This window comes from Pecten maximus, chromosome 15 (assembly GCF_902652985.1).
Source record: "Pecten maximus chromosome 15, xPecMax1.1, whole genome shotgun sequence".
NCBI lineage: Eukaryota > Metazoa > Mollusca > Bivalvia > Pectinida > Pectinidae > Pecten > Pecten maximus.
Genome location: NC_047029.1, coordinates 23220872 through 23248692, shown reverse-complemented (window position 1 = coordinate 23248692; position 27821 = coordinate 23220872). Strand labels below are relative to the sequence as shown.

The following is a 27821-nucleotide window of genomic DNA, read 5'->3' as shown; positions in this document are numbered from 1 at the left end:
TATATGCTTTGGTGATTATTACCGCCAGATGTCCTGAAGAATTACTAACAAACAGCTTGTTGACTTTATTGAAGAGGAAAAGTGTGGGGAAATATGCAGAAGACAGGAAAAATCTCTTTAATGTTGAGTTGTAATGTTTGTTATGCTATTAAATCAAGTCAAAATATTGCATGTAAAATGTTTATCACATTGAATGAGTTTCAACCCAAGCTGTAAACCACTGGAATCTCTGTGGATTCCATGATGGGGGGCGTTTGGCAGGTTGTCAGTAACTCCTATATCTGTATACAAACAAAGCCATTGACTGGCATCAGCACCTAAGATTTTTGTTAGAATTGCTCCACTCAATTATCTCCCCCTAGTTTGAATCAGACATATCCTGGAGACCAAAATCATAAACCTCAATTTAATTTATAATTTTCATATTCTAGAGACAGGTGGCCAGCCTAACAAAGCTCTATAAACATTATAAAGGATATCTAAAAATGTTTATGAATCCAGCCCTTACATTAAACATATAATGAAAAAGATGAAAGTTGTAAAAAGGACTTATATCTGATCTAACTAGTATGTTGTGATACTGGGAAGGAACTGTTTGTAGATATTTATCTAGGCCATTATTAGTAGCAGACATTTCTGTTTACTGAAAGTGTGCCATGTTTTGTTCCCATGAATTGCGTCTGAGAAAATGAGAGGGTTGAAAGGCATCCGAGGAATGAAGGCAACCATCTTCTCATTCTCCACACGAATGAGACATTTACGTCCGTTAGTGACGGATTAGTATCCTGCTCTGGGTGAACGGTTAGCAGAACTATACCAATAGCAGCAGATCTGTGTTTGTATACAGGTACAGCCAGATAATCAAAGGTGGGGTTTAAAATAGGTTTTCAGATAACAAAAGTGTCTGTTATACATAGGTTTAGGTAGGGTCAAGGGTCTTGTTTACAGAGGTTTACAGATAATACAGGGTCTAGATTTGAGTCGGGTTAAGGCAAGGGTCTGGTTACTATTGGGTACTATTTGGTGTTACTGGGTACTACTTGGTACTATTGGTATTACTGGGTACTACAAGGTACTACAGGGTACTACTGAGTATTACAGGGTACTACTTGTTACTACTGGGTACAACTGGGTACTACAGGGTACTGGGTACTACAGGGTACTACTGAGTACTACTTGGCACTACTGGGTACAACTGGGTACTACAGGGTACTACTGGGTACACCTTGTTACTACTGTGTACTACAGGGAACTACAGGGTACTACTGGGTACTACTGAGTACTACTCGGTACTACAGGGTACTACTGGGTACTATTGGGTACTACTAGGTACTAATGGGTACTACAGGGTACTACTGGGTACTACTTGGTACTACTGGGCACTACTGGGTACTTCAGGGTACTACAGGGTACTACATGGTACTACTGGGTACTACAGGGTACAACTGGGTACTACTGGGTACTACTGGGTACTACAGGGTACTACTGGGTACCACAGGGTACTACAGGTACTACAGAGTACTACAGGGTACTACAGGGTACTATTGGGTACTAAAGGATACTATCGGGTACTACTGAGTACTACTTGTTACTACAGGGAACTACTGGGTACTACAGGGTACTACTGAGTACTACTGGGTACTACTGAGTACTACTTGGTACTACAGGGTACTACTGAGTACTACTGGGTACTACATGGTACACCTTGTTACTACAGGGTACTGTGTACTACAGGGTACTACTGGGTACTACAGGGTAATAAAGGGTACTACTGGGTACCACATGGTACTACTGGGTACTACTGGGTACTACTTGTTACTATTGTAGTACAGTCAGAAGTTCAAACCAAAGAAGACCGGAGCATTTTACCTAGTGACCTCAGGTTCTAACAAAGACCTGGCAAACATCCGAAAAATCCAAAAATCAATTTCATCCCCTGAGAATTTCAACTCAAACCTCTGCTCTGCAGTATCTCCTATGGTGCATCACTCTTTGTCCTCGGACAATTACCTTACCACACCTGACGGGAAGAAAGAGAAGAAATTTGGCAAATTAACCACAGCTAACCTAATAACCACCCCTTCCTCAGAAAACCATCCTTTGATAGCTGCAACCAAATCACACACTGACGAGGAGGCTTTTTTTACTCTTCTATGTACATTCCAGTTCTCCGCACTCAATCAGAAGTTATCAGGTATGTATCTCTGTGTACTAAAAACACTCGATAGTTAACATACTCCAACACAAGAAGCATTCAATAGCCCATATGAACACATAATGAACCTGTCATGTCAAAATCAAATTCAGTATAATGTTAGCACTAAGTAAACAATATTAGTATGCTTTATACTGTAAATATATTACAAAGAAAATACAGAATATAGAAGGGGCAGAGATAGCTCAGTCGGTGAGAGCACCCGCCACATAACCTCAGGTGAAGATCTGAGGTACATGGTTCGACACTCCCAACCATGACCGGTTGTTTCTTGGGAAACTGAGAAACAGACCGGTCTGTGCTGTTCTGTTGTGTCTTTGAACAAGACACTTTACCCTAATTACTCTGGATGGCATGTGACTGTAAACTTAATTTATTTTACAACAATTGCGAAACAAGTTATATTAACTTATATTAATTAATCACGTTTGTTGGCCCAGATGGAAGCATGCGAGGGGTCTTACTGTGACTGGCCTCCTGTATGTTGTTCAGTGAGGTAGTCACCAGCTACTACATGGAGACCACCACCTCAAAATAACCCTGTTATATAGAAGACATATTACTGAAATGTCGAAAGTCCCCTGCAGTTTTGTTTACAATAAGATTTGATATTGGAATGTCATCAATACTAACACATGCATACTTTTATAAATAATGTAAAAGAAGCAGGTTTGTGTGACACAGGTACATAGTGTAATTAGTAAATATTCTCTCAGCTGACTGAGCATGTTTCGTTGGCTTAGTTGGTAGAGCCAGGGATTATCACAGCAGAGGCCTGGTTTTGATTCCAGTTTAAGTGCTTGGCATAAACCTTTGTTTATTTGTGTTCCTTCACACTTATTAACAACATCCAACCAAGAACATAATCAGAGCCTACAGGCCAGGGAATCTATACCAGAGATATTGTCAGCCAAGGAATTTGTAACACCATTTTAAACCAGAAATATAATTCATCATAAGCTCCTGATGTAAATTTTTAAACCAATTTTCTTTAAAGATTAAAAAGTGTAAGAAAACTGCATGTGCACCAGTGGTATGTTAAACTAAATCATATGTTGCATTAAATTAAAAAAACAAACTGTATCAAGATAAACAATATATGCAAAAATAGCTACAACCTGAAAATTATTTCTCTGAGATTGTATCTACAAATAACAGTAGGTAAAGTTTGATATCATATACATAAGTAGTCCTATTAAGTTTTCATGGGCAATTTCTTTTTTATATCTATATACATCATATGCAAAATTATTTCACATGCAATTTTATTGTTTTGAATCAATACTGTGAATTCCTTCAGATCGTATAAGGAAAACTTCATTGGCAATTAACATTATGTAACCGCTGAAAACTCGCAGGGAAGATTTCATTTGCAAAGATTTCATTAGCAATGCTTTCCAGAGATTACAAAGACAAAGATTTCCAGGAATTTCAAAGACAAAGATTTCATTAATAATCAACATCACATATCCCTTGAGATTTAACAGGGGAAGATTTCATATACAAATAATTCATTTACAAAGATTTCATTGATAATCAACATCATATATCCCTTGAGATTTTGCAGGGAAAGATTTTCATTACAAATAATTCATTTACAAAGATTTCATTGACAAGGATTTCATTGAAAATCAATATCATATATCCCTCGAGATTTAACAGGGGAAAATTTCATTGACAAAGACTTCATTTACAACATCATAAAGTAGCCTTGAGATCTTACACGAAAGATTTAACACACAAATTAAAATGATACAATCCTTGAGATCTTTCAGGGATATGTATTAGTTGTAAATGAAGCTGCTACAAAAGACAAAAAATATTGTCGTAACACAATTAACATGTATCTTGAGCATGTCATGTGATATGAATTTTTTCCTCAGTAAGCATGGTTATCAAGAGAACAAACAGAAAAAGTCTGTTAAATATAATAAACGCATGATATTCTATAAAATGGTACAAAATGGTACTAAATGATCAGAATACAGCTATTGATAAAAGATCGGAACACAGCTAGTCTGAAAAAGAAGCGAACACAGTTTACGATGAGAACACATCAAGCATATGTTATGATTTTGTATACAATGTACTAGAAAATTCATTTACTTCAAATCTTTTAAAATCTAAATGTCTAAAAAGTATATTACAGTACCCAATAGGGAAATTTGCCAAGCATTGCTTGAAATTTGTATCTCTTGCACAAACAAAACAGACTTACGGTTGAACATTTTTCAGGTCAAAATTTAAAACAAAGCCAAATTTTCACACTTTTGATTTTTACAAAGCGCAGATCATTTGGTTCCATGTTTTCAAAGTTTCTTAATATGTAACATCAAGGTCAGACAAAATATCACAAAGAACCAAAATAAAATTTACCTGAAAAGGTAGAAGCATATAAATAACAATGAACGACTGAAATAAACATAAACAATTCTATGAAAAAAATCATAAATATAAATAACTGGTTTGGACATAGAAATTTTGTGGACGGCTTATTTGTTTGTAAAATATTTTGTTACTTACGTGACTGACTTACAATAACAAAACAGTAACGGACAACATCATATAGCATAATTATCCCCCAATAAGCCCAGGAGCTATCATACAGTCTCTGGCTGAAAGTCAGGGGGTAGCATAATTACTTTTTACATAACATCGATATACATGTAAATGGGTGGGCTTATTACCAGACATGGGTACATGGTATCAACCTACAAATATTTGGCAACAGTGCATTGACTATATAGATATCTGTAGTAATATAAAAATTGGAAGGGCTATTACTCATTACTTAGCTAGAAAACTTGCAAGAAATTTTTTGCAGATTCAAATAATTGCCAATAGATTATGTACTCATTTTATGAGTAAGTAAAAAATAACCTCTACATTTTTTTTTTTAAAGAATTGTTATCATGTCTTTTTTAATTCATTTTTTTAATCAAGTAGAAAAATGATTTAAATAGTTTGTACAGGCAACCCTTAGTGCAATTTGTGGCTTATAAAAAACATTTTAACATCACATGATTTGAAGAAAGCTGGTAATTGAGACATTGCCTCTGATCTTTCCTACAAGAATGTCAGATAAAAAGTAATATTCAACGGTAAAGATTATTAATTAAGTAATTCAGGGCAACAAAGGTGGTTTCATACACAGTAATGATTTATAACGAACCTCAGAAAGCACATGGCCCCTATATATTCATTTCATCAAAAACAAACTAATTGAAGATAGATAAAAATTTGTTTGATAAATACATATTGTGGTTATGTTTTATGTTTAAACTTTTTTTATTCTGTGTAGACATCATCAATTAGGCTCACACATGAATGGCTCAGTTTATAATTCAGAATCGGAGCGAAATACTTGCACAGAATTACAAATGCCAGCAGAGAAAAATCTCCTTGAGAAGAAAATTCACCCAAGAACCGATCTCCAATTTGTACAAGTGTATAGGAGGATATGATCTGGTATACAGATCGGGTCCTCTTAATTCCAGTTGGTGTGAATTTTACAGAATTAATTATTTTCAGAAAACTATCGGATTATTAGATTAAAGCTTCTGTTAAAGTACGTCCAGTGTATACTTCAGCTACATCAGGCCTAAGTTTGTACTCTGTAGACTGTGGGAGTGTTGTGATGTAATACTGGCTGACATGTGGTACGTTACAGAAATTATGGAGGAAGACATCAGAAATTACAGAGGAAGACGATCAGATAACATTGATATAAGACTTGTGCCTTTCCCTCCCCCCTTGACCTCAAATTCACAATCCCCAGCACCATATCAACTAAAAAAAACTGCAGTCCTTATCAATGACTTTTTGTCTTTTCCTCCATTTAATTTACTTTTCAGACCGCTAGTTTTTAATGTATATACTGTATAACCTTGAATTTCTCTTTTTAAAGAAAAGTGTTGATGTGGTATTGATATCAGGCTGGAAATAACAACATACTTGTTTTTTGTTGCACAGAATACTTAATTACAACATGGGCTAGAAATTTGTGCTAGGTCCCCTGGGTGTTTTGACACAAAAATATCTTATTAGAAATGTATGAATATCACATTGATGATATGAATATGTATTTCACAATGTTTATTGAAATATTTATCTATTTTTCATCAAATCTAAGACTAGGACTATTTTGTAGGTTTTAGTGTTATTGTTTTTCTTTTCCATTTTGTGTATATTACCATGAATAATTAAAATAATTATGCCTGCCTATAATACATGAATGCTTCATATCCCTGTGAATATAGATGGATATGTGTTATATACACTGGTATAGTTGCACATAAATTCGAAAAAAAAATAAAATAATAAAACAGTGTAATGGTAAACAAAAAAAGATTAATGGGTATTACTAATGTGATATATATCCCCTACGTATATCTGCCCCCACTAAAAATAGTAACAGTGACCTTGACCCCAAAACCCTGAAACTCATACTTGTCCCGGTTATTATGGCCCTTTACTATTGTGTGACATTTTATCAAAATCCTTCAAGGAATGAAGCAACTAGAGTGCTGACGAACTTTAGCATTGCGTGGCGTACATACATACAGGCCTAGGAATACGAGGACAGAGAGGAAACCTTGGAAACCTTGGAAACCTTAGTCCCCCTGATATCAACAGTAGGAGACTAAAAATGTTACTTTTCCTTTAATGTTTTCTTTACATAAGAATCTTAGCAAAGAAATCTATTACTTCAATAAAATTGGCAAGGAAGCATTTAATAAAGACGAGTAGAGAAACTAAATCTCTAGACATAGAGGTGACTCGGGTCATTTTCTCACTGGGTAGAGATACTATCTATAGATCTCAGATATATAAATAGTTTAATTAACTTAATTGGCCCAATAAACTGCAGACATTCTGTGTTGTTTTTCAAGCTCTCGGGTAACATTCAAGCTTTTGGAAGACCAGGAATGATGAGAAACTATGGCAACGAAGGCTGATGAATCATACATGTAAACAGCAGAAAGTTCTGCAACAGATGTGCGCAAAATTAACATGCTCCGCTCCAGCATGCCTGTATCACTATGAATGCACATGTAAAAATGTGTATTCTCCTGGCATTTTATATGTTAGCATCTGCTATGCTGTCTTGTTATTCAGAGAAACGTTCTGAGGTACGATATATCTTATCACAAAATCTGGGTAGCATCACAACCCAAACACACACTGCATACCTATGTCTCCTTATAATTATAACGTAAGCCCTGATTACACACTCAAATCTACTCTCCACACAAGCACCATTATACATATAAGTACAGCAAAATTCTCATCAAAAATAGGTGAACCATACAGTCATGATCCATAATACTGAAGCAAAAATTTTCTGAATTAGAAAATTTGAATTCTATGATTTTCTCTATCACTAATGATGATATTCCCATTACCAAGGATGGTTACACCTTCAATACCCTTGAATTGTCCATTGTCACTGCCATAGGATCCAAACATACAGTAGAACCTGCCATTTCCACGGAAAACCTGCACTCTATTGTTACCGGAGTCGGCAACCACTACAAACCCTTGGTCGTCAATAGCAATCCCCTTAGGGAATCTCATCTGGCCTTCCATGGTCCCCGGAGACCCGAATGCGAACAGGAAGTCTCCATACATGGAGAACACTTGGATTCGATGGTTACTGCTGTCACTGACGAAAATCTTGTTATCTGGGCTGATTGCAACATAATGGGGATTTTCAAACAGACCGGAACGATGTCCAGGTGCTCCAAACATGCGGACAAATCTGCCGTTTGACTGGAATACCTGAATTCTGTGGTTTTCTTTGTCACAAACATAGATGAAGCCCATGTTATCACAGGCAACACCCCAGGGATTCAGCATCTGTCCCTGTTCCGACCCCTCCATACCGAAGGCCAACTCAAATTCACCACGGCGACTGTAGACTTGCAAACGGTGATTGTAGCGGTCAGAAATAATGATCTGACCAAAACTGTTAACTGCTATTCCGGCTAGGCAATCAAATTCACCTTCACCCTGGCCATAAGAGCCGAAAACTTTCACAAATTTCCCAACAGAATCAAAAATTTGTACTCGGTGATTGCTACTATCAGCCACAAGTATATTATTATCACGTGTAGTGGCTACGCCCCGAGGCCAGGTAAACTGCATGAAGTCTGTACCTCTCTGTCCGAACCTGATTATAGCCCGCCCTTTATCCTGATAGTTGTTTGTTGCCGTAGTGACCACACAGCTCTCGTTGTCTGAGAAAGACAACAGCTCCAACCCTGGTAACTCGTCTGGGCCACCATTGTCGTCAAGACCTACATCGAATCGCACTGGTGGCCTTGCCCGAGTACTACGAGCATCTGCTGAGCTGACGCGCGAGGTCGGAGGTACCACGTCTGTCCCAGTGTTACTGTCTTCTCTGCTGAATGTGTTACTCCGCTCTGCCCTCCTTGGTCGTGGGGAAGAGGAGGAGGAGGACTCCTCTTGTATAGAACTGGAAGGCTGACTTGAGAGACCTCCACCTGGTGTAAACAAAGAGGCCCCTGTACTCAAACTACGATTCAGGCGACGCTCTCGTAAGGCGCTGGCTGTTGTGGTCCTTGGACTTGAACTTCCACCACCTCCCCCTCCGCCACTTGCCATCAGCCCCGCAATTCTGGAGTCGGACATGTGTGCACGCCGCCTCTCCTGAAGTGTCCTGCGTGGTGTGGGATTAATCCGTGGCTCTGAATCCACGTCGGGAGATGGAGCAGGTGTTGTAAAAGCATTGAGGTGGCTCCCCCTGATGAGAGCCAGGGCTCTGTCTGTGTTCATGGTACCAGAACTGGCTGTGGAGATGGTAGAAGTGGTGGGTGTGGTCAAAGAAGGTGTGGTAGACACAACATTTGACAGGGACACAAGGGGCGAGGAATCTCTAGAGGAGGCAGATGACTGGCTCTCCGAAGTCGACTGTGAATTATTTGTCACAATTTCTCCAAAACCTGCAATAGCGTTTGAAAGTCTGTTTTCCTCCATGTAAAACTGAAGAGATCGTTCTCTTGGTGTGGGATAGTTACCTAATTCATACAAGCGTAACGATTCCATGTATTCCACACACTGTTTCTTTGCCTCCACAATTTCCTCATCAGGTATATGTTGCTGAGATCTACTAAGGGTTGACTCGTTGGTATCACAGAAGCTAGCTATACTGGCCATCTCCACTTCTAGGTTTTCCTGATGCATCCTGAGTGCGCGAATCTCCCCGAGGAGAAACATTTCTACTTCACTGTGTAATATACGCTGTCGAGCCCGAAGCTCTGTGATGTATTTTTCTATGATTTCTGTGATTTCAGCCTTACCACCTTCGGACCGTTGTCGTAGGGCCTCAATCTTTATCTCCATGTGATTAACAGCATCAGACATGTGAGGTATACCACGTCGTATCTGGCTGACAAGACGTGCCACATCAAGCTTGACGTGGTCCATGTGAGATCGTTTACAAGCATCACATACAACTTGGTCACAGTGAGCACATCGCGACAGAGTTGCCTCCCTTGTACAGATAGTACACCCAGAACGTGAAGCTGCAGCCATAGGTGGCTCTCTTTCCTGGACCACCGCATTTATATACTGTGAGCCTACACTGGAGGCGCATGCCCCACCACTACCCCCCGCTACACCACTGCTCCCGGATGCCACAGACGAACCCCCTGCTCCGTCCCCCGCCCCGCCACTGGTCCGCCGGATACGTTTTGTAGGAATTTCTAGGAAGTTCCTGATTGTAAGATTGTTTGGAAATGACGACACGCCCTGATAGGGGACACGGTGCTCTGCTCGACATTCCGGACATTTTATACTTCTTGTGAGAAAATTAACAAGGTTTTCAAGGCATGGAGTTTCACAAAATGTATGCTGGCATGGTAAGAGTTTAGGTTGTTTGAATCTGTCCAGACAGATAGCACACTGGAGAAGTTGTTCTATGTGTTCGGAGGAGTAGGACAACTCCTGAGGGTCCTCTTCCATCATGGTTTAGTCCTGAAACACACAACAGAAAATAATATTCACTATAAATAAATAAAAAAAATAACTGGAACACAATACATCGCCATTCAGTATCATTTCATATCATGTTCATTTCCTCGTAGCTATTTAACATTGTAAGTTCTAAGGGCCAAAACTCTGTGAAAAAGGTAAAAATGAACTTTAAATTACACATGATCTATAATATTTTATTAGAAAGTATTACAAAGTCAAAAACTAAATTTTAGGCTATGATCTACATAATTATATAGGCATGATGAAAATTCCCAGAATACATCTCCATTCGTATAAACAGACAGATTGACATGAATACATCAGAAAGGAAGATGACTTGTCAGAGGGCAACATTGCTTGCCAAGTGTGTTAAAATTCAAAATAAGTCTTTTAAGTAGGTCAAAGGTCACGGACAAAGTCCACAAAAGTTGTATCAATCAATGGAAAGGTCTTGTCACATTAAGGAACACATATGTGAAATCCTAAGCTATATCCTTGTTAGTATTGACCCAAAACATTTTTACAAAATTTTTTAACTTAGCTGTCTATGGACGCTGACACTGGCAATCAATGTACCACCTGGACAATGAAAATAATATCTAAAATGTAAGCCTCCCGAATTTGTCTCTCCCCTGAGAATGTCTACCTTGTGTCATTAAAACAGTACCCAGTACTCAGAACCAGAGATGTAAGACATAGGTTAACAGATATTTACATACACAGTACTGAACTTCAAAGTTTCCTTTTACACTAAAATAACAAGTATTCATTACAAATTGATGTTCATAAGATAATGACCGACATCAACAGCAGTTCTGAGCGGATTTTATACATCAGCACAGCAGCTGTGGCCTCAAACATCATTAAAAATATCCGGTTCTAAATCAAACTGAAGGGAGCATATATTACCCCACAGGATTTGGAATGAAATTTATTATTTGATGGGAACATCTGTATTTAGATTTGTTTTATCCACATGCATTATAACAACCCTCTGTTTAGATAGTCTCCGAGCACTCTGTGTTGTACTTCTAACATAGAGTTGGAGAAGAGCTCCTAAGTTGTAAGAACTCGTCTCTCTTCCATGTGTCTGTTTTGACAATAAACTATGTTAAAATCAACAAAGATTTCTAATTAGGTTATTTTTTTGCTTTGTAGCTCAGCCTCCCAGTTTACTGTAGGAATGAGTGATCGATAAACTAAAGAAAAATGTTAACTATAGGTTTTATTTCCACAGACAACAACATGGCTCCACTACTAAGACTTATATCCATTGTGCTACCAGTCATGACAAAAAATTAAAACAAAAAAAAGACAAAATGAAATGCTCAAATCAACCTAGATTTCTACAGAAAACCTCAATATACCCTGCATCACTAGGATTAGAGTTGTAATACCTGATGTGAGGCCCCATTTTCATCAATGTTTCAGTTAACTCGTTAACTTAAAACTTTAACTTCCATCAGTTTTGTAATATACTGTCCTATGGTTTATATTAACTTAAGGAATATTGACGAAACCAATAGTAGACAGCTATATAGGAGTTGTCTTGACAAGGTTTTCCACAAGAATATGGGTATTGAAACATGGTAACTAAGTAAATAAATTCTGAAGAGAAATATCATGCATACACATTTACACATGGTCCCTATCACTCCTGTGTAGTTTGACTTGAAGCAGTTCACAGGTTTATGAGGAGTTGACTGGACAAAATCCCCCCTCACCCAAAAAACGAAGTATAGTGACCTGGTTACCATGGTAACCACAAAATTACAACATGATATAGATTACACACATCTACAATGTATAAGGGTTATTACCATAAAGTTTCATTGAAATACCCTCAGTAGTTTATGGAGGAGTAGCCGGTACATTGGACAACGGACAACCTGATTCCAGTATCCCCCCCCCCCCCCTAACTTTGTTGCGGGGGAGGGGGGGGGGGGGGGGGGGGGTATAATTAAGCCCTTCACTTATAACATTAACATTTACTTTTACATTGGGTAGAGGGCTAATTTTACAGTCATATATGCAATAATAGACCCTAATCTTCAGTCACTCAGGGGAAACCTAGGTCAACACATAGCCTCTGACTTAAAGTAAGGGGTGGGCTTATTATAGGACAATTAAATAGCTTAGCTCTTCTTCTGGAAAATGAATGCACTTATTACCAGACAGGGGCTTATTGTCAGATAAATACGGTATTTCTCCACACTTCACAGCTGCATTACTATCTGACATTTCAAGTAATGAAAGATACACTGAAGTAGATAAGATCATTTGATAAATTAATGCCACCGACTCATGCTTATCGAATATATGATCATTTGATCTTCTATAAATCTCCTTCCTCAACTCTGAAGTGTTTTATAGTGCTCATTTACATTCCTCATTAACTATGGTTACTGTCATAAAAGCCTCTTTCCACCTATAGTAGCATTTATCGGTCATGGTGGAGGGTAGATGTTAACCCCGCATTATCTTACTTATACCTGTTGTAACTCTGACAGGAAATCATAACATGGTATGGTATCTATCAGCATAAGATGTTTTATAAGTCACTTAACCCCGAAAAATTGATTGAGACATAGGTTCTAGTCCATCAAAAATCCTAAAAACTGGTTCACTAGGTACAACACAGGTCAGAGTAATCATTCTAAGGTGATAAGGGCTGGGTTAAACACCGGTAGTCATCTGACCCGCTGTTAGCTAAAGCATCTGTCTACAGTTCAGAGGTCAGAGTTCAGAGGTGTCAGTATTGATCAGGTGATTTTAACTATTTCCTGACCCATCATAATTAACTGTAGCAGTTAGTTGTCTGCTGCTGGCAAAAGATTCCAGTAAATGGATTTGTGTTTGTGAAGAACACTAGAAGCATTTCCCCAACTGGAACCAAAGAGTTCCATGGGTCATAACTCAGTCAAAAAGAGGTGTAATTATTTCAACTCGTTATCTGTAGGCAAGATGAAAACAAAATCTCAGGTCAGACACACAAACAGAGAGATGAACAGAGATGAAAACCAGAAAATGTATGTAAGACATAAATACCTCCACTGCCAATTGACACCCCAAAACAGTTTGGTGAGGATCACATCAGCAGTTCCTCTGGAATTATAGTTACCCCGTATATTGCATTGTGACAGGAAGGGACAGGATACAACGGACATGGCTAACACTACATGCCCCCCATTTCATGGCGGGGCTTAAATATAGTACACAACTCCAGTTTTACCACTAGGGGACTAACAGAGGAATAGTACAATGGGAATGGACTGTTTCAAACTTAGGGGGACTAGGTAGTTGATTCAGTGGGAGCATCCATCCACCTTTTCACACTGTTTTGCAGTCAATTAGTATCTGTCATGGCTTTAAGGTTTCTTTCTTAAACGTTGCAAAATCCTGTGTTCAAATTTTGGCCTTGACATTACATTTTCCCCTGTCCTTTTATACACAGTTAGATAGATTATATGCTAAAAGATATAATCAACAACCAATAGAAAATGTTGAATATACAGGTAAGCATAATGTAATAGTCATTTAGAAACAGTTACACAATGCTATTTGTAAATTTACATCATGACAGTCTAGTGCTGAAGTGTCTGCATAGAGAGTGAGAGATCGCTTATTTCTTATTGTTCCTTCCCGTTACAGAGAGCTTAGTGGTGAAGTGTCTGCTTAGAGAGTGAGATATCGATTATTTCTTATTGTTCCTTCCCGTTACAGAGAGCTTAGTGGTGAAGTGTCTTCTTAGAGAGTGAGATATCGATTATTTCTTATTGTTCCTTCCCGTTACAGTCTATTGATGAAGTGTCTGCTTAGAGAGTGAGAGATCGCTTATTTCTTATTGTTCCTTCCTGTTACAGAGAGCTTAGTGGTGAAGTGTCTGCTTAGAGAGTGAGAGATCGCTTATTTCTTATTGTTCCTTCCTGTTACAGAGAGCCTAGTGGAGAAGTGTCTGCTTAGAGAGTGAGAGATCACTTATTTCTTATTGTTCCTTCCTGTTACAGAGAGCTTAGTGGTGAAGTGTCTGCTTAGAGAGTGAGAGATAGCTTATTTCTTATTGTTCCTTCCTGTTACAAAGAGCTTAGTGGTGAAGTGTCTGCTTAGAGAGCGAGAGATCGCTTATTTCGTATTGTTCCTTCCCGTTACAGAGAGCTTAGTGGTGAAGTGTCTGCTTAGAGAGTGAGATATCGCTTATTTCTTATTGTTCCTTCCCTTTACAGAGAGCTTAGTGGTGAAGTGTCTGCTTAGAGAGCGAGAGATCGCTTATTTCTTATTGTTCCTTCCTGTTACAGAGAGCTTAGTGGGGAATCGAAGTGTCTGCTTAGAGAGAGAGATTGAGAGGCTTCCTTGGCTTAAGTATTGCATTACATGATGATAACTCAATATTGAGACATTCTTCTGTTAGCAATAGAAAGATATTCAGCAAGACACCTGCCAATACTCCCATCATTATAACCATTTCCTACAGTATTTATCCTAAAATAAACCCATTTGTTCAATGAATGAATTTTAACTCAAAGTATAGGGTAGGCTTATTACTTATGACAACAATTGTTACTTAAGCTTATTACCAGATATGGACTTATTGCTGGATAAATACAGTTAATTATCAGACTAGCCGCCAATAATACCTTCATGTTACACACAACACCACATTCTACTGTCACACAGTTGTTGTCAGTGTACCCAGAGTACCATATGACTTGCAGACACACTAGTCAATTGGTATTCAGAGTCCCCCTCTCACCTGTCCCATATACACACAGAATACACTAGTCCATTGGCATTCAGAGTCCCCCTCCTATCTGTCCAATATACACACAGAATACACTAGTCCATTGGTATTCAGAGTCCCCCTCCCATCTGTCCCATATACACACAGAATACACTAGTCCATTGGTATTCAGAGTCCCCCTCTCACCTGTCCCATATACACACAGAATACACTAGTCCATTGGTATTCAGAGCCCCCCTCCCATCTGTACTATTTATACACACAGAATACACTTAGACCACAAAACAAAAACAAAACATTCATTTTCCTGTCTCATTCACCTGTAATAGAAACAAGTTATTAAAAATATTTAGCCCACACTCTAGGGTGACATATATATATCCTACTGCTAAGCAAAAAGGAAATTCCTACCAACCTGAGCTATTTAGGTAACCCTATACTCAGGTAGTTACTCAGGTAGTTAATTAGATAATGTCGTTAGTTTATGTCAGTCTATTTTGACATAGCCAATCCAGTCCTACTACACCACACATAGCATCACACATGCCATTAAATTATTAGGTGATGTGATGTTTTAGACAAGTTTTCTGAATCTCTGCTCCATGATTTACCTAATTGTGAGAAAGATATCTGTACAGCTAGATACATCATACACATGGAGAATTTGTTACAGTTTAGATGTATATGAAGCTATCCTGATGTGTATTATACAGATGTACACAAAACACATACCAAAACATCTGGACGATCATGATCACTATGCGACAAGATCTGCTCACATGCACATTGCAGTATTAGTCGCACCACTATGAGATGAATCAACCATTATTAAATGTTTTAATTAAGGAGTTAGGTACATATTTCTTAAGAAGGAGAACAGGCATATAAAGTTTGAGAAATACCCCTCAAATAGCAATAACAAACCTCAACTGTCAAAATCCAAGATGGCCACTAGGCTTCCATTTTGTTTTAATGATCTGACTCCAAATTGATTTGGCACAACTAGGGACCAAAGGGAACCTTCATATTAAGCTTGATAAATATCCATCCAGCATTTCTCCAGAAATAGCAATAAAAACAATTGCGTACGGACGGCCAGACAAACCGGACAACAGACCCCATCCAACAATCCTGTATATAATGCTTATCTAGATAATGGTTGGGGACAAGTCAATATGGCTATAATTGAATTGTCTATTCCATGAAGCTAAATTTTACAAATATTTCTCACTAAAAGTGCCTACCAGTACACTACATTTTGAATTGTGTGGTAAAATCATATCTGGCATACATGTACACGAACCTCAGAATATGTATTTTGTGGGTTATGTAAACATCCACATATGGTGAGGTCTGGTTTCAATTATATACACAGGTATATACATACTCTTTACTGAATCACACAGTATGGTAGGCCAATAGCTAATCATCAATGTCTGCAGAGTTTGTAGGAAGGCCAAGATTTTTTTAGGTTAATCTCATGCAGTGTAGTATGCTTTGCCCCCATCTAACATCTAGATAGAACCCTAAATCCACAGCTAAATTTAACAGTTATTTAATCATTTACATCATCCTTCTACTTGTAAAATGAATCTACTAGTACTGTAAAATACAAAACTTGTGTCCCATTCAACATTCTTTTTTTTTTTTTTCAATTTCCAGTGTTGCCTTAAGGCAAATTGACCACAGAATTTGCTTTTTAGCCATTCCTACCATCCCTTATTGAAGCCCAGAAATTAAAGCACCACAATTTGTTTAAAGAGGCTTGCCCGCAGAGAGATCAGAAAAATTGGCTAATAGAAAAAGATTTTTTACACATGACAGATTGTTGGAATTGTTGAGTTTTTCATTTTATTTTCCTATAAAACGCTGAAAAGTGATATTAAAACCTCATTTTTTAAATATTATTTATTTAATCGCAACCCGCAATAAGTCCCCGCTATAAAGTGGAGTCTAATTTGATTGACACATCAAAGAAACAAGCACGTGCACAGTGCCACACAGTGATAACTTCAAAGGCAGCGGCGATTTACAAAGAAGATTTGCCGTTATATTCCATACATTTCCCTCTCAGGTTGAGTTTTAAAACGTCTTTTAAATACATATTCTGTAATTGTTTTCAAGAAATAAAGTCGGAAAGCCTCTAATTTTGTCACATAGAAACGTGTACTGAAGTTTATTTAGTGATCGGAGATGTGCCGTTTACCGGTCCGTCTGCGGGTAAGCCTCTTTAAGGAATTCTGCTCTAGCTATAAATAATGACCCTCTTGATTCTGGATACATAGTAAAACAACTATGAAATTCCCTTTGAAACCCAGGTGTCATAGTCTCAGCAAGAATTTAACAAGTCAGTAATTAGTAATTACATGTAATAAGCCCAAAATTAGAAAAGTGGGTGGGGGAGGGGATTGAGGGTTTAGCAGCATTAAACATAAATTCTGAAGCAAATTAGGGATAAACTATTCATTGTATCTGACAAAGGTGGGCTTGTTATCATAGATATGATACACACATGTACATCAGATCTACTATCAGCATTTATATAGATCTGTAAGTATCTGTAAAACTCATTTCTTTCTGTATCTGAAAGCTTCACAGCAGAAAAACTGTTGATGGGCCTGTTAATATGTCCCAGACAACATCTACAGAGATAGCTCTACCTTCTGTCAATCTGTCCCAGACAACATCTATACAGAGATAGCTCTACCTTCTGTCAATCTGTCCCAGACAACATCTATACAGAGATAGCTCTACCTTCTGTCAATCTGTCCCAGACAACATCTATACAGCGATAGCTCTACCTTCTGTCAATCTGTCCCAGACAACATCTATACAGAGATAGCTCTACCTTCTGTCAATCTGTCCCACACAACATCTATACAGAGATAGCTCTACCTTCTGTCAATCTGTCCCACACAACATCTATACAGAGATAGCTCTACCTTCTGTCAATCTGTCCCAGACAACATCTATACAGGGATAGCTCTACCTTCTGTGAATCTGTCCCAGACAACATCTATACAGAGATAGCTCTACCTTCTGTCAATCTGTCCCACACAATATCTATACAGAGATAGTTCTACCTTCTGTCAATCTGTCCTAGACAACATCTATACAGAGATAGCTCTACCTTCTGTCAATCTGTCCCAGACAACATCTATAGAGATAGCTCTACCTTCTGTGAATCTGTCCCAGACAACATCTATACAGAGATAGCTCTACCTTCTGTCAATCTGTCCCAAGACAACATCTATACAGAGATAGCTCTACCTTCTGTCAATCTGTCCCAGACATCTATACAGAGATAGCTCTACCTTCTGTGAATCTGTCCCAGACAACATCTATACAGAGATAGCTCTACCTTCTGTCAATCTGTCCCAAGACAACATCTAACAGAGATAGCTCTACCTTCTGTCAATCTGTCATAGACAACATCTATACAGAGATAGCTCTACCTTCTGTCAATCTGTCATAGACAACATCTATACAGAGATAGCCCTACCTTCTGTCAATCTGTCCTAGACATCTATACAGAGATAGCCCTACCTTCTGTCAATCTGTCCCAGACAACATCTATACAGAGATAGCTCTACCTTCTGTCAATCTGTCATAGACAACATCTATATATATAGAGATAGCTCTACCTTCTGTCAATCTGTCCCAAGACAACATCTAACAGAGATAGCTCTACCTTCTGTCAATCTGTCATAGACAACATCTATACAGAGATAGCTCTACCTTCTGTCAATCTGTCATAGACAACATCTATACAGAGATAGCCCTACCTTCTGTTAATCTGTCCTAGACATCTATACAGAGATAGCTCTACCTTCTGTCAATCTGTCCCAAACATCTATACAGAGATAGCTCTACCTTCTGTCAATCTGTCATAGACAACATCTATACAGAGATAGCTCTACCTTCTGTCAATCTGTCCCAGACAACATCTATACAGAGATAGCTCTACCTTCTGTCAATCTGTCCCAAACATCTATACAGAGATAGCTATTCCTTCTGTCAATCTGTCCCAGACATCTATACAGAGATAGCTCTACCTTCTGTCAATCTGTCCCATACAACAACTATACAGAGATAGCTCTACCTTCTGTCAATCTGTCCCAGACAACATCTATATAGAGATAGCTCTACCTTCTGTCAATCTGTCCCAAACATCTATACAGAGATAGCTCTACCTTCTGTCAATCTGTCCCAAACATCTATACAGAGATAGCTCTTCCTTCTGTCAATCTGTCCCAGACATCTATACAGAGATAGCTCTACCTTCTGTCAATCTGTCCCAGACAACATCTATACAGAGATAGCTCTACCTTCTGTCAATCTGTCCTAGACAACATCTATATAGAGATAGCTCTACCTTCTGTCAATCTGTCCCAGACAACATCTATACAGAGATAGCTCTACCTTCTGTCAATCTGTCCTAGACAACATCTATACAGAGATAGCTCTACCTTCTGTCAATCTGTCCCAGACAACATCTATACAGAGATAGCTCTACCTTCTGTCAATCTGTCCCAGACAACATCTATAGAGATAGCTCTACCTTCTGTCAATCTGTCCCAGACAACATCTATAGAGATAGCTCTACCTTCTGTCAATCTGTCCCAGACAACATCTATACAGAGATAGCTCTACCTTCTGTCAATCTGTCCCAGACAACATCTATACAGAGATAGCTCTACCTTCTGTCTATCTGTCCCAGACAACATCTATACAGAGATAGCTCTACCTTCTGTCAATCTGTCCCAGACAACATCTTTACAGAGATAGCTCTACCTTCTGTCAATCTGTCCCAGACAACATCTATACAGAGATAGCTCTACCTTCTGTCAATCTGTCCCAGACAACATCTATACAGAGATAGCTCTACCTTCTGTCAATCTGTCCCAGACAACATCTATACAGAGATAGCTCTACCTTCTGTCAATCTGTCCCAGACAACATCTATACAGAGATAGCTCTACCTTCTGTCAATCTGTCCCAGACAACATCTATACAGAGATAGCCCTACGTTCTGTCAATCTGTCCCACACAACATCTATATAGAGATAGCTCTACCTTCTGTCAATCTGTCCCAGACAACATCTATACAGAGATAGCTCTACCTTCTGTCAATCTGTCCCAGACAACATCTATATAGAGATAGCTCTACCTTCTGTCAATCTGTCCTAGACAACATCTATACAGAGATAGCTCTACCTTCTGTCAATCTGTCATAGACAACATCTATACAGAGATAGCTCTACCTTCTGTCAATCTGTCCCAGACAACATCTAAACAGAGATAGCTCTACCTTCTGTCAATCTGTCCCAGACAACATCTATACAGAGATAGCTCTACCTTCTGTCAATCTGTCCCAAACATCTATACAGAGATAGCTCTTCCTTCTGTCAATCTGTCCCAGACATCTATACAGAGATAGCTCTACCTTCTGTCAATCTGTCCCAGACAACATCTATACAGAGATAGCTCTACCTTCTGTCAATCTGTCCTAGACAACATCTATATAGAGATAGCTCTACCTTCTGTCAATCTGTCCCAGACAACATCTATACAGAGATAGCTCTACCTTCTGTCAATCTGTCCTAGACAACATCTATACAGAGATAGCTCTACCTTCTGTCAATCTGTCCCAGACAACATCTATACAGAGATAGCTCTACCTTCTGTCAATCTGTCCCAGACAACATCTATACAGAGATAGCTCTTCCTTCTGTCAATCTGTCCCAGACAGCATCTATAGAGATAGCTCTACCTTCTGTCAATCTGTCCCAGACAACATCTATAGAGATAGCTCTACCTTCTGTCAATCTGTCCCAGACAACATCTATAGAGATAGCTCTACCTTCTGTCAATCTGTCCCAGACAACATCTATACAGAGATAGCTCTACCTTCTGTCAATCTGTCCCAGACAACATCTATACAGAGATAGCTCTACCTTCTGTCTATCTGTCCCAGACAACATCTATACAGAGATAGCTCTACCTTCTGTCAATCTGTCCCAGACAACATCTTTACAGAGATAGCTCTACCTTCTGTCAATCTGTCCCAGACAACATCTATACAGAGATAGCTCTACCTTCTGTCAATCTGTCCCAGACAACATCTATACAGAGATAGCTCTACCTTCTGTCAATCTGTCCCAGACAACATCTATACAGAGATAGCTCTACCTTCTGTCAATCTGTCCCAGACAACATCTATACAGAGATAGCTCTACCTTCTGTCAATCTGTCCCAGACAACATCTATACAGAGATAGCCCTACGTTCTGTCAATCTGTCCCACACAACATCTATATAGAGATAGCTCTACCTTCTGTCAATCTGTCCCAGACAACATCTATACAGAGATAGCTCTACCTTCTGTCAATCTGTCCCAGACAACATCTATATAGAGATAGCTCTACCTTCTGTCAATCTGTCCTAGACAACATCTATACAGAGATAGCTCTACCTTCTGTCAATCTGTCATAGACAACATCTATACAGTGATAGCTCTACCTTCTGTCAATCTGTCCCAGACAACATCTAAACAGAGATAGCTCTACCTTCTGTCAATCTGTCCCAGACAACATCTATACAGAGATAGCTCTACCTTCTGTCAATCTGTCCCAAACATCTATACAGAGATAGCTCTTCCTTCTGTCAATCTGTCCCAGACATCTATACAGAGATAGCTCTACCTTCTGTCAATCTGTCCCAGACAACATCTATACAGAGATAGCTCTACCTTCTGTCAATCTGTCCTAGACAACATCTATATAGAGATAGCTCTACCTTCTGTCAATCTGTCCCAGACAACATCTATACAGAGATAGCTCTACCTTCTGTCAATCTGTCCTAGACAACATCTATACAGAGATAGCTCTACCTTCTGTCAATCTGTCCCAGACAACATCTATACAGAGATAGCTCTACCTTCTGTCAATCTGTCCCAGACAACATCTATACAGAGATAGCTCTTCCTTCTGTCAATCTGTCCCAGACAGCATCTATAGAGATAGCTCTACCTTCTGTCAATCTGTCCCAGACAACATCTATAGAAATAGCTCTACCTTCTGTCAATCTGTCCCAGACAACATCTATACAGAGATAGCTCTACCTTCTGTCAATCTGTCCTAGACAACATCTATACAGAGATAGCTCTACCTTCTGTCAATCTGTCCCAGACAACATCTATACAGAGATAGCTCTACCTTCTGTCAATCTGTCCCAGACAACATCTATACAGAGATAGCTCTACCTTCTGTCAATCTGTCCCAGACAACATCTATACAGAGATAGCTCTACCTTCTGTCAATCTGTCCCAGACAACATCTATACAGAGATAGCTCTACCTTCTGTCTATCTGTCCCAGACAACATCTATACAGAGATAGCCCTACCTTCTGTCAATCTGTCCCAGACAACATCTATACAGAGATAGTTCTACCTTCTGTCAATCTGTCCCAGACAACATCTATAGAGATAGCTCTACCTTCTGTCAATCTGTCCCAGACAACATCTATACAGAGATAGCTCTACCTTCTGTCAATCTGTCCCAGACAACATCTATACAGAGATAGCTCTACCTTCTGTCAATCTGTCCCAGACAACATCTATACAGAGATAGCTCTACCTTCTGTCAATCTGTCCCAGACAACATCTATACAGAGATAGCTCTACCTTCTGTCAATCTGTCCCAGACAACATCTATACAGAGATAGCCCTACGTTCTGTCAATCTGTCCCACACAACATCTATATAGAGATAGCTCTACCTTCTGTCAATCTGTCCCAGACAACATCTATACAGAGATAGCTCTACTTTCTGTCAATCTGTCCCAGACAACATCTATATAGAGATAGCTCTACCTTCTGTCAATCTGTCCTAGACAACATCTATACAGAGATAGCTCTACCTTCTGTCAATCTGTCCCAGACAACATCTATACAGAGATAGCTCTACCTTCTGTCTATCTGTCCCAGACAACATCTATACAGAGATAGCTCTACCTTGTGTCAATCTGTCCCAGACAACATCTATACAGAGATAGTTCTACCTTCCGTCTCTATTACCTTGCTACCTTTATATACAAGTACTATAACTAGTAAGAACTCATACAAATATTTGTTTATCATGAATTATAAGTTCAGGTTTTCTTGTCTTTGCATGTGGACAATATAGCTTGACCCAAATTTCAGTTCCATTTCTAATAGAAAATATAATTGTACTGTTGTTTTTATCCAAATTACCTTTTAAAATTTTACTCAATTAACAAAAAAAAATCATTTACAGTTTTGCAAGTATACTGGTTATTGCTAAAGCCTTATAGCTACAGGGGCAAAGCAAGTTAAAAGGGGCATAACTTGATAAAAAGGGGACCAAAGACAACAAACATGAATTTGATCTTTCAGAGAATATCAGTTAGGACACTGGAGATGAGAACTATTACAACCCAGTTTTATTTATCTGCAGAAACTTATACATAAAAAAACTTACAAAAGAGACAATATTTCCTCAAACTTATCTTAACTTTCAGAATATCGATCAATATAAGTAAACTTTAATAGTACCTACCATGTATGTTATAAATTCCTCTTCTGGCAGTTAACTACTATATATCCTTTGAAAGCACATACCACACACTTTTATCTATAAGTACTTCCTACTCTGAGGTATTTCCTGTACCATCTCCTCCGAGGAATCACACCAGTACTAAAACTATTCTAGGCACTGTAACCTCTACACACAAACTATATTAATGTGCAGCCTCCGAACCCTATCAACCTACTGCTGCTCTACTGAGACTATCAGCTCCCTACTGTGTTTATAAATAAACCATTCTAGATGTGTTATGACTCTTCAGGCTGAGGGATAGGGGAGGTATGGGATTGATTAGGACTCTATGTTTGTTATAATAACTTGTCAGTTGTCACCCCCTGTTGCACTTCTCCATCAACAGACCATGCCTACAAATTGCACTTTACCTATACAGAATACATCAACTGTCCTGTATAGCACACCTGTAAAGTACAAATCACCTACATGACACCTTCACATATAGCACACCTCACCTGTATGACATATTCACCTATAGCACACCTCACCTGTATGACATATTCACCTATAGCACACCTCACCTGTATGACATATTCACCTATAGCACACCTCACCTGTATGACAAATTCACCTATAGCACATCTCGACTGTATGACATATTCATCTGTAGCACACCTCACCTGTGTAACATGTTCACCTAATATAGCACACCTCACCTGTATGACATATTCACCTATTCTACACCTCACCTGTATGACATATTCACCTATAGCACACCTCACCTGTATGACATATTACCTATTCCACACCTCACCTGTATGGCACATTCACCTATAGCACACCTCACCTGTATGGCACATTCACCTATAGCTTACCTCACCTGTATGACATAATCACCTATAGCACACTTTACCTGTATGACATATTCACCTATTCTACACCTCACCTGTATGACACATTCACATATAGCACACCTCACCTGTATGACATATAGCACACCTCACCTGTATGACATATTACCTATAGCACACCTCACCTGTATGATATATTCACCTATAGCACATCTCGACTGTATGACATATTCATCTGTAGCACACCTCACCTGTGTAACATGTTCACCTAATATAGCACACCTCACCTGTATGACATATTCACCTATTCTACACCTCACCTGTATGACATAATCACCTATAGCACACTTTACCTGTATGACATATTCACCTATTCTACACCTCACCTGTATGACACATTCACATATAGCACACCTCACCTGTATGACATATAGCACACCTCACCTGTATGACATATTACCTATAGCACACCTCACCTGTATGATATATTCACCTATAGCACGACTCACCTGTATGACATATTCACCTATAGAACACCTCACCTGTATGACATATTACCTATTCCACACCTCACCTGTATGGCACATTCACATATAGAATACCTCACCTGTATGACATAATCACCTATAGCACACTTCACCTGTATGACATATTCACCTATTCTACACCTGACCTGTATGACACATTCACCTATAGCACACCTCACCTGTATGACATAGCACACCTCACCTGTATGACATATTCACCTATAGCACACCTCACCTGTATGACATATTACCTATAGCACACCTCACCTGTATGACATATTCACCTATAGCACACCTCACCTGTATGACATATTCACCTATAGCACACCTCACCTGCATGACATATTCACCTATATCACACCTCACCTGCATGACATATTCACCTATAGCACACATCACCTGCATGACATATTCACCTTTAGCACACCTCACCTGTATGACATATTCACCTATATCACACCTCACCTGCATGACATATTCACCTATAGCACACCTCACCTGCATGACATATTCACCTATAGCACACCTCACCTGTATGACATATAGTACACCTCACCTGTATGTTAAATTCACCTATAACACACCTCACCTGTAGGACATATTCATCTATAGCACACCTCACCTGTATGACATATCATCTATAGCACACCTCACCTGCATGACATATCACCTATAGCACACCTCACCTGTATTACACTTTCACCTATAACACACCTCACCTGTATGACACATTCACCTATAACACACCTCACCTGTATGACACATTCACCTATAGCACACCTCACCTGTATGACACATTCACCTATAGTACACCTCACCTGTATGACACATTCACCTATAGCACACCTCACCTGTATGACACATTCACCTATAGCACACCTCACCTGTATGACATATTACCTATAGCACACCTCACCTGTATGACATATAGCACACCTCACCTGTATGACACATTCACCTATAGCACATCTCACCAATAAACCATGCCTTAGCTGTAGTAAACTTCACTGGCCTGTACAGTACATCAACTCTAGTAACCTGTACAGTACATCAACTCTAGTAACCTGTACAGTACATCAACTCTAGTAACCTGTACAGTACATCAACTCTAGTAACCTGTACAGTACATCAACTCTAGTAACCTGTACAGTACATCAACTCTAGTAACCTGTACAGTACATCAACTCTAGTAACCTGTACAGTACATCAACTCTAGTAACCTGCACAGCACAGTCATCACTCCTACGGCAAATATCACTTCAGTCTCACACATAGATACATCTCGCTCTTTGTTTTTGTTAATCAAATAGGCACATGTCATAGACCAACACTCTGATACAATTAACATCAATTACTACCATTTAAACTAATACCGTTCCTCCATAGACAATGTGTTGTTTATTGTTTTCTATATCTTATTAGATACAATTAACATCCAAAGCGATCATTTAACCTTGCATTATTTACATCACAGACAATGTGTTATTTATGTTAGTTCTAAAAGACTTAACAATGATGCTTGTAATACATATAGTGTTGTTATACCTCAAATCAGATATATTCGCATTGAAGTAAGGATAAAACTTCTGGCAAAGATTGACATACTTACATCAACCATCATCACTAAATCGGCCCCAGCATGTAAATGAAATCAGTGACTGACTATACGCAGAAACATGCATGTGCGTTGTTGTAACTCCGCCAACACTGGATTGATGAGTGTATAGACGTCACATGACTAGGAGACCTGGTGCCTGCTCATCGTTGGCCTGGTGATGAAATTTGTATAATTATCCCCGAGTCTGGGGACGGGGGCTGTGGAGGAGTGACAGGTCATCTTTGTGGTCTGGAAATGTTGGCAAGAGTACCGCACATTAGTATACCTCGATCAACATTTTTTATGTACATTTTAAAAAATTTGGTGAAATGAGGTATGAAAGTCGGAGATGTCTTAGCACCACATGACCTGCAATATCTGGTGAAATATTCAGTAGCCGACTTACATAGTGAAGCCTTAACATAGAGAAAGTGGTGACTGGTGGCACCTTACACCGATTCAATATCATGTCAAGATATTTTCAATGATAACATTTCTTCATGCTTGTTATACCTATAAATTCTTCAAATGTGACATTAATGGCAAGGCAAAAAAATGTTCCTATTTATTAATATCCATAAATGAATTATGGATTTCCATAGCTCCTTTTATCCATTCCTAAGTTGATGTATACACATTAACATATAGACTATAAATTAATGATTAAGATTTTTTTTAAAGATTTTAATGAATTATGGATATTCATAAAAATGTTAGACAACTCTTATATATGTTTGAAAAAATTCTCTCCCTATTCATCCGGTATGTTGGAAAATGTCTACATAGTCAAGCACATTCAAAACCTGAGGCTGACTTATGTCTCTTTTCAAATGTTCCAATTCTCACTAGGTGGAGAACCAGTAGCTGCCTGTGGTCATGTCCGGGACATACATGTACCTACCGATTTATTAACCAGATGTGTTAAAATCCAACAGGGATATATGATAAAACTGTTTTGTTTAATGTATATATATATATGTCAATAACAAACGAGACAATGTTTCACCAATCCTACATTTTGATCTAGAGTCGGAGGAAATTGAACTCTTGAAGTGGCAGCTGTGTTGTCATGGTAATAAAGACCTGTATTTTGCTATTTAGGGTGCATGGGTTAAATATATCATCAGCTTTTCCATGAAAATAAAATACTGACCATAGTGGATATTTGCAACAAGTTAACTTGTTATCAATTATGTCAACTTTTATTAGGTATGACCAATTTTCAAATTTGTCTGTGGATTACAGTAAAATGTCCCTTCAAACACAGTAATCAAATCTCATATTAGGGAGTCAAAAACATACTCTCAAAGGTGTACTGGATATTCTGCCTAAAAT

General features: G+C 38.7%; 1 protein-coding gene across 1 annotated transcript; it reads right to left on the bottom strand.

Annotated features, from left to right (window-relative positions):
* Positions 1-6828: 6828 nt before the first annotated feature.
* On the bottom strand, positions 6829-26746 carry LOC117343211 (RING finger protein nhl-1-like). The gene is made up of 3 exons (XM_033905549.1): positions 26499-26746; positions 9913-10213; positions 6829-9780 (listed from the first exon to the last, which is right to left on the bottom strand). Exons 2-3 carry the CDS (start codon positions 10202-10204, stop codon positions 7565-7567), a joined length of 2508 nt encoding a protein of 835 aa, XP_033761440.1. The 5' UTR covers positions 10205-10213; positions 26499-26746; the 3' UTR covers positions 6829-7564.
* Between the last annotated feature and the right edge of the window lie 1075 nt (positions 26747-27821).

Coding starts and splice junctions, on each gene's coding strand:
- LOC117343211 (XM_033905549.1), bottom strand. CDS start 10,204: ATGATGGAAGAGGACCCTCAGGAGTTGTCCTACTCCTCCGAACACATA. Junction 9,781..9,912: donor AAAACGTATCCGGCGGACCA/GTGGCGGGGCGG, acceptor TCCAGGAAAGAG/AGCCACCTATGGCTGCAGCT.